At 37.7% G+C, this 18,175-nt stretch overlaps 1 protein-coding gene across 9 annotated transcripts; it reads right to left on the reverse strand.

Annotated features, from left to right (window-relative positions):
* Window positions 1-207: 207 nt before the first annotated feature.
* Window positions 208-17,704, reverse strand: LOC113774574 (probable LRR receptor-like serine/threonine-protein kinase At1g06840). Of its 9 annotated transcripts, XM_027319133.1 has the most exons (22): window positions 17,555-17,696; window positions 17,207-17,352; window positions 16,792-16,939; window positions 16,576-16,726; window positions 16,413-16,484; window positions 16,227-16,298; window positions 15,505-15,648; window positions 15,344-15,415; window positions 15,174-15,245; window positions 9,648-9,722; window positions 7,882-7,950; window positions 7,656-7,724; window positions 7,337-7,408; window positions 7,110-7,196; window positions 6,902-6,970; window positions 4,625-5,142; window positions 3,013-3,171; window positions 2,636-2,919; window positions 2,245-2,296; window positions 1,888-2,162; window positions 957-1,091; window positions 208-740 (listed from the first exon to the last, which is right to left on the reverse strand). In XM_027319133.1, the coding sequence occupies exons 3-22, from the start codon at window positions 16,916-16,918 to the stop codon at window positions 393-395; spliced, it is 2,922 nt and encodes a 973-aa protein (XP_027174934.1). In that variant the 5' UTR covers window positions 16,919-16,939; window positions 17,207-17,352; window positions 17,555-17,696; the 3' UTR covers window positions 208-392. The 9 variants fall into 9 exon arrangements, 8 of the variants coding, with proteins under 8 accessions (XP_027174934.1, XP_027174928.1, XP_027174931.1 ...); XM_027319127.1 differs by lacking the exon at window positions 17,207-17,352 and having other exon boundaries at window positions 16,413-16,469; window positions 17,555-17,698; XM_027319130.1 differs by lacking the exon at window positions 17,207-17,352 and having other exon boundaries at window positions 1,888-2,029; window positions 2,238-2,296; window positions 17,555-17,697.
* Window positions 17,705-18,175: the final 471 nt, after the last annotated feature.

Below are 18,175 nucleotides of genomic sequence, written 5' to 3' on the forward strand. Positions count from 1 at the left end.
TATCACGGAGACCTCAACTATGTTTTTGGTAGCATGTTTTATTTGCTGGAGACCTCAGCTATGTTTTTGGTAGTATGTTTTATTTGCTGGACTCTCAGGATGATGATGTGTATCTACGACTTGATATGCCATGAAAATTGAAACAAAGTTTAGTTTTTAGCGACCAATAGATTTTGGGTGACATCTTTTGCTGAGAATTTCTGAAGATGATAGAATGAGAAATTAATTGCAAGAAGGAATTAAAGTGAACTTGACGAGTTCAAATACCTAATGGACCGCTCCTCAAAATACACCGGCCAAAAAATGAAACAGTTCAGGAGGAAAGACCATCGTGTCAATAAGTTACAAAGAACACTCACATTATACTACCAATCTTCTGTACATTTGAAGTGTCATCGTGGTGTCACAGAGAGTGATGCCTCGGTGATAAGGCCACCTCCCGAAGTGCTCGACAACGCATACAAGTCCCTGCTTGTGTTAGCTGACAGCGAGGAAGGTGATACTGATTCACTGAAGAATTTGGATCTTGACTCTGATGAATCAACTCCAGTTTCTGGCATAATCCGAAGAATATTTTCCAGCTCCCTCACTACATCTACTATTGATGGCCTGTCTTCTGGTTTGTACTGGCAACACTTGAGACCCAATGCAATAAACCTTTCCACACATTCAGAGGGGTAAGATCCCATTCTGGTGTCTATTATGGAGAACACTGCACCTGATTGATGAGCCAAATTTACCTGACATAGAATGTTTTAGTTCCAGAGACATTTTTCTCTGTGTCATTATTTTCAAACGAAGTGGGCAGCTAGTCATGTCAATGAATAGGGTTTGGAATGAAACCATAAAATATTGGCACATACCCACCAAATTTACTTGAACCTATATCCAGATCGGATTAGAGAAAATAGCGCCATAGCAAAGAAAGTAGCAGCTAAGGCTCCCTAAGAAATTACCTCACGGACAATATTCTTGCCATGCAATATTGGTTGCTTTCCTGTCAAAATCTCCAAAAATACAACTCCAAGGCTATAAACATCACTCTTATCTGTCAGCTTACGTGTCAAGAAATATTCAGGATCAAGGTAACCCTGCACATAAAATCACGTTAGACATTCATGGCGGTGTCCAAAATTTGTAGGGTCTAATATAAGACCCGGAGAATCCAAATTCTCTTTCCTGGAATTTGAGTCAATAGTCAACCTATCCTGCTGTCTCTTACTAATCCTACTAATGCTAGTAGACATTTATCGTTAAAACTTCTAAGGGCAGTAGGAAAAAAATTTCAATTATCTGTTCTTGGTGATGCCAGGCTTTATCTGGTTTAGCAGATCATTCTTTATAAAACTGTGCTGGAATATAGTTATACAATCCTTTCATCTCTTTCTTCTTTCCTCCAACCCACCAAGCCCCAACAGAAGAGAAGAAGAACAAATATGATCTCCTGCTTAACTTGTGGAGTTGTTCTCACTCTCTCCTTTTCTTCTTCCCAACCCAATGGTTATACTTAATACGCTGTTTTCTAATAACGGAACACTAACAGTTGAATTTTAACCCAGCTACAAGATATTAGTTGGAAATGTGGTGTATGTACAATTATTGAGTGCTGAACACCAGAATTAACTCTAGAGGAAATTATTTGCAATATCCGCTCACTTGTGAGAAAACCTAGTGATGTCGAATTAAGGTCCAGTTATGCAATATTTAACTCCATCCCTAGTAATGGACCTATTATGGAACAGTATAAGTCATGTGATTAGCCAGATAAACATACTTATGATGGCAGATGTTGGTATACCAGCTCCACTTCCCACACACAAAATACACGAATGCAGCATATATATATATATATATAGAGAGAGAGAGAGAGAGAAGACTCAGACTTACAGGTGTTCCCTTGACAAATGTTGAAACATGTTCTGGCAAAGCCCCTTCATCATCCACTACCGGTGCAAGTCGTGAAAGTCCAAAATCAGCAACTTTAGCTGTGAGCTTAGAGTCAAGAAGAATGTTGCTGGCTTTAACATCTCTGTGGAATATGGGTGGATTAGCTTCAGTATGAAGGTAAAGGATTCCCTTAGCTGCACCTAATGCAATACGTAATCTAGCTCCAAAATTTAGCGTTTTCCCAGATTTTGCTGTGACATGAAAGAATTGAGCCACTAAGGAATTACTGGATGACGTGACAAATAGATTCAAATGAGAAAGCTCAAATGTGAGAAAAACATGAACTCAACTCAATACCAGAAAGCCAGTCCTGCAATGCTCCATTTGGCATGAACTCATAAACAAGCATCTGTAAGCCAAAAAAAAAAAAAAAAGAGAACAAAATGATATTTGCTATAACAAATCCTCAAAAAACCCAAGCAGTGAAGAAGAATGATTTACCATCTGTTTTTCCACATAGAATCCTCCCTTTGCCCATCAGTAAGAAAACAAAAACTCAAGTGCATGCTTGCGTGTGCGTGCACAGAGAGAGAGAGAGAGAGAGAGAGAGAGAAGGATATCACATAATTTGTGCACCCAAGGGAAAGAATTATCCTAGGCCTTAAAATGTCCTATCAGGAACAATATAAAAATAAATGAAACACTAGCAAATGATTTCAAGAACCTTTCCTTCACCAATCCTATTTACCTGCTCCCCTTCTTCATCACAGTACCCAAGCAGTGAAACAAGATTCCGGTGATGTAACCTCGATAACAATTCAATCTCTGTTAAGAATTCCTTCTGACCCTGTAATGATCCTTCTTTTGCACGCTTGATGGCTACAATAGTATTATCCGCTAAAGTACCTCTATGAACTGTCCCATAACCTCCTTGGCCAACTTGAGTTGAGCTACTGAAATGGTTTGTTGCCAGTGCCAGTTCTTCAAAGGTGAAGCTTTTAACGTCTTCTATTTTTATAGAAAGCTTAGAGGCTGAAATTCAAGAAAAATAGAAATAGTTTTCATAAATTTTTTGAGAGAGATTTACATTCAATGGGAAGAAGAACATCGAATATGAGAACTAACATAAACGTCTCCTTGATGGTGCAAGCTGGTATCTTTTGTGTCTTTTAGTGACAAAAACTGTAATAGTTGCTGAGATGCTAACTGCAACGACAACTGCAGCAAGCACAATTGCAACCAAAATACCCTTGCTCATGCTATTACCGCTGGTTTCAGAATTCACTGCAGCAAAAGAAGTTAAGACTACATCAATTGTTACGATCAACTTCCTGCTATTAAGATATCAAATGTAGGTGCAATATAAGGTCCAATTGCAACGCACACCAGTGAAACTTCAACTACAGTCAAAAGTTTAACAATTATGCGAAAAATATCAAAATGAAAATGTAGTGTAGCATTTGGTGAAAGGTGAATTTCAGTTGTGTTACACCTTTTTTGTGAAAGGTGGATTTCAGCTGTGCTACATGTTTGCAGCACAGCTGAATGTTAATACAAAGTCACTTAGTATTGCAGAGACGTTTTAGCTTTTTGTATTTTATGGTAATTAACATTGGATGCCTAGAAGAAGTGGTGCTGCAAGTCACAGACATAGCATTTCATATGGTACATGATCCTCTGCTATATCATATTTCCTCTTGCCTAATGTGCATTTCAATGCCAGCTTATGCACCACCATCCACCACCAATACATTTTTAATAGCAGTTTAGTGCAGATCCTGGGAAACAAGTTTTGCCTACAATTTCTATGTCATTTGCCTCGAAAACTATCTGTAGCTTAGAAATGAAAATAAGAAACTTATACAGTGCTAATAATAGTACTAAATCTGAAGCTGAAACAACCTTCAAGAGCATGAAGGTGTAGTAATTACTTGGCAAACCAATGAATATCACCAGCTAAAACTAATTGCTTTGCCAATTACACTTCCAGCATTTAGCTTTATGATGTAGGACAAAATGGGTTAGATCTTGCCTTATTAGCACTAGCGGAAGAATGAGAAATCATGGTTTGTTTAGGGGTATGACCGGCACCTGTGAACAGTAAATTGGGAAGAAAAGAGAGGAAGAAGAAAGGAAACAATTAATCAACTAAACTCAAATTTTATTTCATCAATTCCCTGTCCATAATAACGTAGGAACACATAAGTATTTATAATTAAAAACTTCCTAAAACCTCTCCTGAAAATTCTCCTATCTCTAAACTCCTTCAGAAAATTTAATTTGTCTTAGAACTATAATACTTGTAGGAAGTTACCTTATAACAAAACACTCCAATTACTTACCGAGTATAATAAACCTAACATAATAAAGACTCAAATTCTAGAATACTCCTAAAAAACAGAAAATACTAAAATAACAAATACAGATAATTGACTATGACTATCATAGACTCCAAGAATCAGACCAAAATTTCTGCTTGTTTGCCAAGGACCCTCTAGTTTTATTCTTAGGCTTCCAAAGACGCGGATATGTGTCTAACCAGCTTATGCCTGCGTCATCACTTTACATATAGGAATTGAAAGTCACAAAGCTGTCTTTCAGATTTGATTCATATCCATGTGATATCTTACATAACCGTATGCGGTCAGGTTCCATATAAGTTCAAATATGCTAGACATATTACACGTGATATGAGCTTTTAGATTAGCTAGAAGCACACATTGGCATGAATGCTTACCATATGAATAATGTCCCAGAAGAGTGAAGTTGAGAAGTTCATAAGGTCCAAAAAAATCATTTCCATGAAATTTCCAAGATGTGAATATGTCCCTGATTCGAAGAATCTCACTTGTGTTAAAATAACCTGAGCGATCAGCACTAGCCACAGGGAACAGCTTCAAGTACATTGTCAGACGAGGTCCTTTTTCCCAGGAATAGGAGTTAATTGACACTTGATAAAGGTTGAGACTGAGAGAACTTGTCAGGTATGACTCAAATGCATACTCATATGGAGGGAAGTAACAGAAGCTAGGACTCTTTAGCCGATATCCAATTCTCAGAGGAGATGCACAAAAGCATGGGACAGGTGATTCCGGAACATATTCAAAGTAATTGTCTATAGGACATGCTTGAATAGGACAATGCTTGTTTGAATTAGTTGAATTACTGGGAACATCATTTATGTCAGCTCCAGGTCCGCAAAACGGGCTGATGTTCTTTATATTTGCATTTCTGCAGACAGGATTACCTTGCAGTCTGGACAAGAGCTGATAAATGATAAGTGTAGAGAAGAAGAAAAGAAAAACAGCACTAAGACCAAGAAAAGATGATAAGATCCCAAGTTAGTTAAAGTAATTGACATCTTTCTTGCAAGCTAATGGTTCTAAAAAAAGTTTTACGCTAGGCAAACCAGGATTAAAAGGTTTAGGGTTACAGTTTAAGAGATGACCAGATGATAGGAAATAGAGTGTGTGAAGGAAGACAATTTTACTAATATCTCCCAAACAATTATAATGTAGAGAAGCAGTCCTTAACAAGAGAAAGGCCATTTCTATTTTGTTTTCAGATATCTCTTTACCAATCAATCCGCACCAGTGGCTAATGTTATGGATTATAAAGATGAAAAGAAATTCCAAGTGATGGGAGTTCTAAAACAACTTTCATACTTTGTTTCATGGTTCTTTAAGTCAAAAATTATTTTCTGAATCACGTCTCACTTCCAAATATTGTGTACAAAATGAGAACCAAAGCCCAATAACCAAGTATAGGAGCATAGATTCATTAAGAAGCAAATACTCCACTTGAGGATCATGCAGTAAAAACCTTAATGTTTACCCGTACAAAGCAAAGCTGAACATCAATCAAAACCACACTGTATTGGGTAGAGGGGCCCAATCTTAAGTTGTGACAGGATATAAGGGACTATAATCTTTTTCTCACAGGAGGCCAAATAAATGCTGTTTAGACCTCCAGATTAATGAAAAAAATGAACTATCTCATGGAACATAATCCTGAACCTTTTTTTTTTTTGGAAAATTGTAAAGGATTCATTGATAAAGAGGGACACTGATCTGAATTAACTATTCATAAAGGGCATGTGTACTGATTTGCATACAAAATGTACATTTTTTAGTGTACGTTGATCAGTAAATTTTGTACAATGATAAAAAAAAACGCCCTTTATGATAAATAGCTCAAAGTCACACTCTCTCTATTGATTAATCCTCTTAGCGCACCCTTTTACAAATTTTCAGCATATTGTTTCCAATAAGGAAAGATACAGCTTTTGGGGTCTAGATGAACGGGAAAACCTATTCTTTGATTTTTTTTTTTTTTAATGTCTAATAACAACGATCAAGCAATAATGTATCGTGAAACTTTGTACAAACAAGATAAAACTGATAAATTTCCAAGCATTTCAGGATGAAATAACATGCTGAGTTACTATGTCCACCAACAGCAGCACATTACACAGAATTTGTTGAAATTCCTAACTTGTTATGACTTTTATTTAAATACTAAAAAATTACCTAAATAACTATTAAGGAATCTTTTCAAAAGGAGGTCGAAATGTTGAAAAGTCACTGCTTAAAATAACAAACCTGAGTTCACAGCTCACAAATCATAGATTAATTGGATTAAAGTACTTAGACAATAGCAATGCCAAAATTATATCCTTGATCCCAACCGGTCCATTACAATTTTGTTTTACAAGGAACATGTTAATGAGGAATTCAATTTCTTCATATAATACATTGATAGTGACTCATTCAATTTCTCACTCATTCCATGCATTAACAAAGGAAATAAGTACAAGCATGAATGCAAGAAATTTTTCTGATACTTGAACTTGTCTAACAGTAAGCAAAATGGCATGACTTGTTAGATTTGTCAAAGAAGCCTGACTAGCAGGAATTGAGAACATAAGTTTTAGTGATTACAACTATAACAAACAAGGTGCGGAGCAGTAAAATGTGAAAGCTGAACAGCTTCCAAGTGACCAGACAAAGCATACCTCAGCATAACATTCACAGGAGGATCAAGGTCTCCAATAATGTTTGAAAGTGAATTGTTCTGAACATCACTGGAATTACAATGTGCATAGAGAAAAATTAGTCAGATAGGAATTTACATGACAAGCCCAAGTTCAGATTTCACTCTACAGTTCTTGGAAATTATGGCAGAGATCAATGCAAATCTTCTATTCTACTTCCAGGTCTTACATCAAAAGTCTGGCGGCTGAACTAAAGGATCTGTTTTGCCAGAGATCAACAGTAACTGAACCGGTAAAAAAGTTATTATCAAGGGACCTGCAACATGAAAGCCAGTAAGAAATCCCATTATGAACTTATACTGATTTACTGAATGTTATAAGTAATTCCAAGGTATGTATATGTAAAGTCACTAGAAACACATAAACAATAAAAGTAACATGGTCGAAGAACCTCACAGCTTCTGGAGAAGAGGGAGATAGGAAAAACTTTCAGGAATTGATCCATTAAGCTGATTATCTGACAGAACACTGTACAAGAAATTTTTAACAACCATTACTTCTCATTAATCTAATAATACTATGATAACTAGAAACAGAGACAAACTAAAAATAAAAGAAGAGTAGAGTCAAATTTGCAATTAATTTAATGCTGAGTTTCAAATGTATATTCACTTGGTCCATCCGAAAGGATAAGTTCCTTTCAATTCACTGAAATCAACAAAAAATAACCATGTAATACTCCATACAAGGAAATAATACAACTCGAGTTGCATACATAGTGGTTAGATTGTTGGACAGGTTATTTGGTGGTATAGTCCCAGAGAGCTGATTTTGGCTTAGGTCTCTGCAATGGTAGAATGCCAGTAAGTCATTAGATATTCCATAGTAGTTTACAAGCCATACAGAGATAATAAACAAATGAAACTTGCAGTCAAAAAGCAATTAAAGATCAAGGAAGTTAAAAATCAAGCACTTCAAACTATGACAACTGTGAAACTTACAGATAGCTCAGATTTTTTATCCAGCTGAGATCAGGAATTGGTCCTTCTAAGCTACAATTTCTGAGACTTCTGTTACATCAGAAGAAATGGTTCAAGTACTGCCAAGTCAACCCAAACAAAAAATACCCTAGACTGTTCTTATATACACTTCAAAACAACACTTTGCACTGATGTCTAATTTGTGAGATCTAATGGAACAACATGATGTTCCTGGACTAATGTAATAATAGCATCTGTTCAAAATGCAGTAGATACCTGTGCTGAAAGATGCAATTAAAATATTTTAGCCAGAAAACAAGCTATTGCAATGTCATGAAAACACTAAATCTTCTTTCTCGTCGTACAGGCAATACACATAAGTGTGATATTCTAGGAGAAAAGTCCAAAAAAACAAAACAATACTACAGAGACGGTCCAAAGCAGCTTTGTACAGATAAAGAAATTACTTTTGAATAAGCAACAAAGGGACAAAAGTCAAGAAAAATCCTTCAATATATCAAATATATTACCAAATGGAAAAGCTGAATCATAAAGAAATCCTTCCAATACACAAAAACAAGATACTTCAAGAAAAAGAAATGCATGTTAAGATTATCTTCCTAGTCCTGCTATTAACCTTCCAACTTGAAGTAAGCAGGAAATGTTGGAGGTGGCCTACTCATCTCATGTACCAAAATGAAAGGAAGTTTGACACATCTGGGATGATCTCTAGCATCATCCTCATGTGTGATTCTCTTGTCCACAAAAAGAATTATCAATACAATGATAAAAACTTAAGACAAGAAAACAAACACAGCATAGGGATTTACTTCCAATATACATGGTGCAAACAAATCAAAGAAGGATGCCCGTCTATATGCAGCATCCATAGAAGCTGTCTGAAATCCTTATAGACCTTGAATGAATTACTAGGTGAAAGTCCAGATAGCTTATGTATATTTTTCTTTAGAGCAACAGCACATACAATTTATGGCCATAGCTCTGAAGAAATTGCTATGTCAAATTGATCAATCTGACAGGGAAGTAGCATGGGAAGTCCACTGCACAGATGGAGATAAAAAGAAGGCTCTGATTAATGACTTCATTCAAGCTGTGATGAAGAACTGAAATTTATTTTGACCATTCTTAGGACAATCAGTGAATTAGAAACAAATACTCAGCCACATTGAATAACTAATTGGTTCAAAAAATATCAGTTCACTTAAACTAAGAAAACTGATCCAGCTGACTTCATTTGAAGGTACTTATTCTTAGGTAACAGAATATAAACCCTATCTTACTATTTACTAGGAAAAATCCTCTCAAATATGAACCCGCACCATGCAGGTCTCAAGCCTTGTAAGATGCTTGAAGTTTGTTCCAAATAGTAGCAAAAAAACATGCTACCGAAGTAAGTCTATTAAGGGGGACAAGCGACAATAACCTGTGGTATTTGCAGAGCACAAGTTCAAATTTTCTGGAACCCATTAACCTCATAGCCTCTAGCATCCCATCATCATAGTGATAGCGCTTCCAAACAATTATGCAAAAAGAAGAAGACATACCACATCTGTCTCATGGACAGAATCAAGGTTCAATAAAAAGTGCACATAAATATTCTCAATTGAGTTGTTTCGGCTTAACCTAATCATAGCTAAAAAAACCTATAGAAGCTTCTCTAAGCAAGGATCTAATACATGAACTTGCCTAAATGAATGCACATTGTTTAACTAAATAAATTGGAAAAAGTGTCGCAATTAGGAGATCTTCATTGCAGAAGAACTTACAGTTTAACTAAATTTGATAGATTTCCATAAGAAGCAGGAATTTCAGCACCACTGAAATTGTTGTTATCAAGTTGACTGCAAGAACAAAGCAAAAAAAATAAATAGATGTAGATGTGTTAGTGCACAAATCAGTCCATCATATGACAAGTAATACAATCAGAGTACATAACTACAGAACTAGAAAGCGGACTAAGAAACCTATGCATGCCTGCTATCACTGAAAAAGAAAGCTTACAGGTCAATGTTAAGAATATGGCACGTTGGAAAAGTCAGGAAATTATTTTGATTAAGGATGACATGATAATAGAAGGAGTGTCTATCTTTTCCTTTTCCTCCTTAAGGAGGAGGTCTTTGAGAGATACATCTTCTGATCAGAGCTGCATCTAGCACATAACATGATCTGAGGTGACCTCAAGGCTAACAGTGTTGGATGCTGTTACAGATTATATGCAGGCTGATTTGTAGGGATTAGATAGCTGTCACAGATTGATATAGGCTGATTTGTAGGGATTAGATAGCTAACAAATGTAGGCTAGTTTGTAGCCTAAATTATAGGAATTAGAGGACTGATTTATTGTAATAGGATATCTTCCTATTATAGGATGTCTATACCTGTATATATACCCTTACGATTGATGAATAAAAATATGGGGAATTTATTCTCTTCCTCTGAAATTCACATGGTATCAGAGCAAGGTTTGTTCATAAATTTTTTTTTTCTGGGTTGTTGGGTGTGAGGGAAGCTGCTGCCATATTCAAGGTACAGGCTTTAGAGGTTCCTTTATAGACACCGCCAACTCAGGGAGGTACGTAGTACCGATTGGTCAGAACCCAGCACCTCTCCTCTGTCTCTCGACGCTATTTGCATACCTGTTTGTGGGTCAACATCGATCTAGGTGTGGGACTTGGCTACAACAGGTTTTTCTTGTGGGTAATCTGTTATCTTGTTGAATTTTCTTAGCAATTATGTCTGACAAAAAGCCTGGAGTTGTTTCTGATATAGTTCCGCTGGTTTCAAAAATCACGGAACATAAGTTAAATGGAATTAATTTTCTTGATTGGAACAATACTATTGAATTATATCTGCTCAGTATTTCTATGGATGGCCATCTGACTGATGATCCACCTACGGATGACTCTAAATTGTCTTGGATGAGAGAGGATGCTCGCTTGTATATACAGATCCGTAATTCTATTGATAGTGAGGTGGTTGGTCTGGTTACTCATTGTAAGACAGTAAAACAATTAATGAACTATTTACAGTTCTTATATTCTGGAAAAGGAAATTTCTCTCGTATCTATGATGTTTGCAAGGATTTTTACAGGGCAGATAAAGGAGACAAGTCTCTCACCAGTTATTTTATGGACTTCAAGAAAACATATGAAGAGCTCAATATGCTGCTTCCCTTCAGTTGTGATGTGGAGGAACAACGAAATCAGCGAGAGAAGATGGCGGTTATGAGTTTTCTAGCCGGTCTTCCGTCTGAATTTGAGACTGCTAAATCTCAAATTCTTTCCGGTTCAGAAATTTCCAGTCTAGAAGATGCTTTTCGAAGGGTTCTCCGTACAGAGAATACGTTACCTGTTCTATCTACTCAGCCTAACAGTGTTCTTCTTAGCCGAACTACCACAGCTGATTCAGGAAGACAACACTACAAGAGTAATGGCACCAGTACGAGCATGGGGTCGGGGCCCAACCACTCTGATAAGAATACTAGCAATCATGGACAGGAGCAAGGAGAGATTGTATGTCACTACTGTCATAAACCAGGTCATATCAAGCGAGACTGTCGGAAGCTGCAGTATAAGAAGGCTCACTCTGCCCATATTGCATCTAGTTGTGCGACCTCTGACAAGCATGTTACAATATCTGCGGATGAGTATGCTAGATTGACTCAGTTTCAAGAAACAGTGAAACAGCCATCTGGTCATGTTACTGCTCCTGTCGAGACAGGTAAACCCAATGCATGTCTTGTTTCCTCTTCTCCAAAATGGGTCATTGATTCTGGTGCTACTGATCACATGACAGGTAATCCTAGTTTACTTTCTAACTTTCAGCCACATAAATCTATCACTCCTGTTACTTTAGCCGATGGTTCAACATCCAGTGTTATTGGGTCTGGAACCACTCAGCCCACACCATCTCTCCATTTATCATCTGTTCTGAGTCTACCACAACTATCTTTTAATCTGATTTCTGTCAGCAAACTTACTCGTGCTCTTAATTGTTGTGTCTCATTTTTTCCTGGTTATTGTTCATTTCAGGATCTCATGACAAAGAAGATTATTGGTGAGGGACATGAGTCTGACGGTCTCTACATTCTTGATACACCGAAACCAGGGTCTATAGCTTGTGCTGGAACAATCTCCCCTTTTGAAGCACATTGTCGATTGGGTCATCCTTCGCTTTCTATGTTGAAGAAACTTTGTCCTCAGTTTTCAAACATTACTTCATTAGATTGTGAGTCTTGTCAGTTTGCTAAACATCATCGTCTTAGTTCTAGTCCTAGAATCAATAAGCGAGCTACTGCTCCCTTCGAGTTAGTACATTCTGATGTTTGGGGTCCTTGTCCAGTTACCTCTAAAACTGGTTTCAGATATTTTGTTACCTTTGTGGATGATTATTCTAGAATGACATGGCTTTATTTGATGCAAAGTCGCTCAGAACTATTTCTTCACTTTTCTTCCTTTTGTGCTGAAATTCGAACCCAATTTGGTAAACCTGTACAAATTTTGCGAAGTGATAATGCAAAAGAATATGTTTCAAGCAGTTTTCAGAAATACATGATTGAGCAGGGTATTCTTCATCAGACCTCTTGTGTTGACACCCCTTCTCAAAATGGGGTTGCCGAGAGAAAGAATAGACACCTTCTTGAAACTGCTCGAGCTTTGTTATTTCAAATGAAGGTTCCTAAATGTTTCTGGGCTGATGCTCTATCTACTGCTTGTTTTCTAATCAATCGTATGCCTTCCTCTGTTTTGTCTGGTAATACTCATTTCCACACTCTATTTCCAAATAAACGGTTGTTTCCTATAGAACCAAAGATATTCGGTTGTACTTGTTTTGTTCGGGATGTTCGTCCTCAAGTTACAAAACTTGATCCTAAGTCCTTAAAGTGTATGTTTCTGGGTTATTCTCGCATGCAAAAAGGGTATCGTTGTTATTGTCCTAGTCTTGGTAAGTATCTTGTGTCTGCTGATGTTACTTTTTTGGAACAAACACCTTTATCTTCATCTTCAGGCTCTTCAAGTTCTGTGAGTCCAGGGGAGGATGATGATTTGTTAATCTATAGTGTCATACCAAATTTGGGTCCGCCTCCTTCTACACCGGTTAAGCCTCCCATCAAATATACCTACTCACGTCGGGCACATCAGCCCAGTTCTGACTTGGTCCTTGAGTCTCCAGAATCATGTCCTGATGAACCAGTCTCTTTGTCATCAGATCCGGCTGCCAACGATGATCTTGATCTCCCTATTGCTCACAGAAAAGGTAAACGTGCATGTACTTATCCAATCTCTTCAGTTGTTTCCTACCATCATTTGTCTTCCTCTTCTTGTGCTTTTCTTACATCCCTAGACACTGTTTCTGTACCTAAGACTGTTCGAGAGGCATTAGCTCATCCCGGATGGCGGACTGCTATGATTGAGGAAATGAATGCTCTAGATGTCAATGGTACATGGACTTTGGTTACCTTACCTGCAGGTAAACAAGCCATTGGATGTAAATGGGTGTTTACTGTCAAAATGAATTCTGATGGCTCCATTTCTCGATTGAAAGCTCGACTTGTTGCTAAAGGATATGCTCAAATTTATGGGGTGGATTATCATGATACTTTTTCTCCTGTTGCTAAACTTGCTTCGGTCAGGTTGTTTATCTCCCTTGCTGCAGCTTATGACTGGCCTCTGCATCAGTTAGACATCAAGAATGCCTTTCTTCATGGTGATCTTCAGGAGGAGGTATATATGGAGCAACCACCTGGTTTTGTTGCTCAAGGGGGGTATGGGAAAGGGAAAGTCTGTCGTCTGCAAAAATCTCTATATGGCTTGAAACAGAGTCCTCGGGCTTGGTTTGGAAAATTTAGCCAAGCTATTGAGAAATTTGGGATGCAGAAAAGCAAGTCAGATCATTCTATTTTCTATAGACACTCTAATGGAGGTATTATTCTGTTAGTTGTATATGTGGATGATATTGTAATCACAGGTAGCGACTCTAGCGGAATTTCGTCTCTAAAGTCCTTTCTTCATACTCAGTTCTATACCAAAGACTTGGGGATGTTAAAGTATTTCTTGGGAGTTGAAGTTAGCAGGAGTAAGAAGGGAATCTTTCTATCACAGAGAAAGTATGTACTTGATTTACTGTCGGAGTCGGGAAAGTTGGGTGCTAAACCATGTAGTACCCCAATGGTTCCTAATTTACAATTAACCAAAGAAGGTGAATTGTGTGCAGATCCTGAGAGGTACAGAAGACTAATCGGAAAGTTGAATTATCTTACTGTGACACGTCCTGATATTGCTTATTCAGTGAGTGTGTTAAGCCAATATATGTCCTCACCAACTGTTGACCATTGGAAAGCAGTCGAACAAGTTTTGCACTATTTAAAATGTGCTCCTGGACGTGGAATCCTATATGGCAATCATGGTCATACTAGGATTGAATATTTTTCAGATTCAGATTGGGCAGGGTGTAAGGAAGATAGGAGATCTACTTCAGGATATTGTGTTTTTGTTGGGGGAAATTTGGTCTCATGGAAGAGTAAGAAACAGAATGTCGTCTCACGATCCAGTGCGGAAGCTGAATATAGAGCTATGGCCAAGTCTGTGTGTGAAGTCATATGGGTATATCAGCTCCTTAGTGAAGTAGGAATTAAGGTCTCAGTACCTGCCAAGCTATGGTGTGATAATCAAGCTGCACTTCACATTGCTTCCAATCCAGTCTTTCATGAACGAACGAAACACATTGAGATTGATTGTCATTTCGTTCGTGAAAAGATCCAACAAGGTTTGATCACTACAGGTTATGTGAAGACTGGAGAACAATTAGGTGATATATTCACAAAAGCTCTTAACGGGGTCCGGATTGATTATCTATGTAACAAGCTGGGCATGATTAATATCTATGCTCCAGCTTGAGGGGGAGTGTTACAGATTATATGCAGGCTGATTTGTAGGGATTAGATAGCTGTCACAGATTGATATAGGCTGATTTGTAGGGATTAGATAGCTAACAAATGTAGGCTAGTTTGTAGCCTAAATTATAGGAATTAGAGGACTGATTTATTGTAATAGGATATCTTCCTATTATAGGATGTCTATACCTGTATATATACCCTTACGATTGATGAATAAAAATATGGGGAATTTATTCTCTTCCTCTGAAATTCACAGATGCATTATGGTTCAACTAATGCCATGCATAATAAAGTTCAGAAAATAAAGAATTCAAGTAACACAAATAAGATGCCAATACTTTTAAGGGCATGAGTATCATTTTGAATATGGCATTTACATCGGATGGTGGAAACTCACAGTATGGACAATTGCGGAAAAGTGGAAAACTCTGAAGGAAGATACCCTGATAGGTGATTATTGTCCAAAAGCCTGTAGAAATTAAACAAGTCCATTAAGAGCAAATTTTAGCAGACAGATTATACTCTGTCCAACACAGAGAGAGAGAGAGAGAGAGAGTATTGACGCACAAGTGAACAACTGTTGTCAAGTTAGAAAGTTCAGGAGGGATTTGACCACTGAGCGAGTTATTGTTGAAGTGACTGCACACGTCAGATGTATGCAAGTTACTAACAAAGATGAAGAGCCAAACATATTGGTTTCAAGATACAAATAGGTAAGAAGCGCTCACATGTGTTTAATTCGATGCAGATTTGAAAAAGATTTTGGTATTGACCCAGATAACTGGTTTTCGTCTATCTGGAACCTATCCAGATTTGATAGATAGCCAAGCTCATCTGGCAAAGAACCTGATAATTTGTTTCCATTCAGGAGCCTGCAGTAACAACATACTTTCATCAAATTAGGGGGGCACCCATTCATCTGACACTGCCCTACCTATACTTGAAGAACCAGTTGATTATGCACCAAAGGGATCATACATTTTCAGAACATCAGTAAAACCGTGATACCATGCACGTCTTCTAACAGACAAGAAAGAAGCTCGAAGGTGCAAGGTCCAAGCTAGATTTTGGCAGCTAGGTTTTAGTCGAACTATGACTTAGAAGGTTCTGCTAGGGAATGGGAAGTATCATTTTACTCTCTGCAATTTACGTGTAATTAATATTAACATGAAGAATAACTGAGCATCTACTCAAAGTATCATTGAGAGCAGCAGCTACAAACATTTCACACAGGTAAAGCCAAATCAAATAATCCAAGCTGAAACTGAAAATTTCAGTTTTCTGAACACAGTCAAATTAGTTGCTACCTGCTGCCTAAGTTTCTGGGCACCAAACTCAAATGCATGAAAAGCAGAGTACACGTGTCTAGTATGAAGAGGCAAAGCAAATGTTGTAAGGGAAGACGATCAAAGTAGTTTTTTTAGAGGAAGCATCCGAAGTCAGGACTCACAGAAGTCTCAGCGACGCAATATTTCCAATCTCCTTAGGTATGCTGCCAGTCAGGTGATTCCACATAAAGTTTCTTCAGACCAAGGGAGAAAAGTAAAGTGAAGCGTTAGACTATGCAGAAAGTTTGGGAATCTAGAGCGGAATTTGCAAGACTTAACAGATGTAACAAAGCAAAACTGCCACTCACAAGATGTGAAGTTGAGATAATTGACCAAGCTGAGGGGCTAAAGTTCCAGAGAGATTCCTATTCATTAGGAGGCTGCATTAGAAGGAGAGCCCAGTTGAAGGTTGCAAGAAATAGTGTACCAAAAATAGGAACTAGTAGCGAGAAAGAAAAAAAAAAAACATACAGCACCCTGACATGAAAGTACCCATCTGCTCCAAATGCATCAAAACATAGAACTCCGGTCCAGTTTGTTATGCATGGATCTCCTTTCCTCCAATTCTCGAGAACATTGTTGGTATCAATTAGATTGGTGGCGATAGCATGCAAGGCCGAGACTGCAACGATAAAGAGATCAACGTAATGCCCAAGAAATGAGAATTTAAATCTCGCATAAGTTTACCTTCAGAGGGATGAGTACGTTGGGCAAGCGCAAGCAGGCCGGGGGAGCAGCAGCAGCAGCAATACAGCGACACAGCAAACACTATTGATACTAGCATACTAGTAGTACAGATACAAGATGGCATCATATCACGGTCTGCAAAGACTTTCTTTCTTAAAAAAAAAAAAAAATAGTAAGTGCTATCCAATTAATAAGTAGAAGAAGGGCAGTAGGAAAAAGAGCAATTCGTGGTCTCCGTCTCAATACTAGCGTGAATCAGTAAATAGTAATAGGTCAATAGGAAAAAGCTCAATATACAAGTACCGCAGTCAATCAGTAATAGCGCAATACTACTAGTAACAGGGTAAAGGAAAGTAATCCGATCCGATCCGATCAAATTTAGTATTAGGAATGGCGTGATGGGAAGAAGGAAAACCTGAGCTTATATTGGCAACTTGTTCAATGTTGGTAGCAGCACTACTAGTAGCTAAGAGCCTTAGCTTAGAAGGAGGAGGCAGCAGGTAGAAGAGAACAACATAAAATGGAAGGAAGCAGAAAGTCAGAGCAGCCAGCGCTCTGATTCTGGGGGGTGGAGCAAATAAGAGTAAGAGCATTATTATAATACTGCTACTACTCATACTTAAAAAATTTTCATTCAAAATAAAATTCCGACAGCATAGAGTGATAATGATGATTAATCACCAGAGCAGCAGCAGTTAAACTTATCAAAAATTTTTTTTTTTTTAAAAAAAAAAAGGATAAAAAAGAAAGGAAAAAAGCATACCAGGAGGCGAGGCTGAGTTCGTAACTGGGAAAAACAAGGAGGGCAGAATGAATTTGAGATAGAAACTGTGTGTGAATGGCGATGATATTTTGGGGAATGGGGAAGGACGGGGTTTATTTGATGCGGAAAACCCAAAAAAATAAAAAAAGAAAGGAATGTTATTTTCATTGGGAGTATTTTCTTTTTTTTGTCCAAGCTAATAATAGAAAAGCAAAAGTCAAACCGCCGTGGCTGGAGTGGGCAACTAACAGCGTCCACAGGCGGCGGTGGATAGGATAGGATAGTGGGGGTGTGAAGTGTGAAATGGATGGGCTGAACTGAACAACGGTGTCATTGGACGATGATGAGATGATGACGATTATTGGACGACGAGGACCACAACCATGACGACGACCAAGGCCTGCAAATCTGAGGTGAGGTGTTTTTTTTAATATTTTACTACAGCAATTTTTCAAAAATTACCGATGTTGTTTGGATTGCTGCTGCTGCTGCGTATGATAAACTCGTTATTAAAAAAAAAGCTATCCACTTGGATTGACCTATATTTAAAAAATAACAATTTTTTTTTTCTTTTAAATCACTTTCAAGCTACAAGCTGCCTGTATTTTCAGAGAGATGAAC

Source organism: Coffea eugenioides, chromosome 6, assembly GCF_003713205.1.
Source record: "Coffea eugenioides isolate CCC68of chromosome 6, Ceug_1.0, whole genome shotgun sequence".
NCBI classification, from domain to species: Eukaryota; Viridiplantae; Streptophyta; class Magnoliopsida; order Gentianales; family Rubiaceae; genus Coffea; species Coffea eugenioides.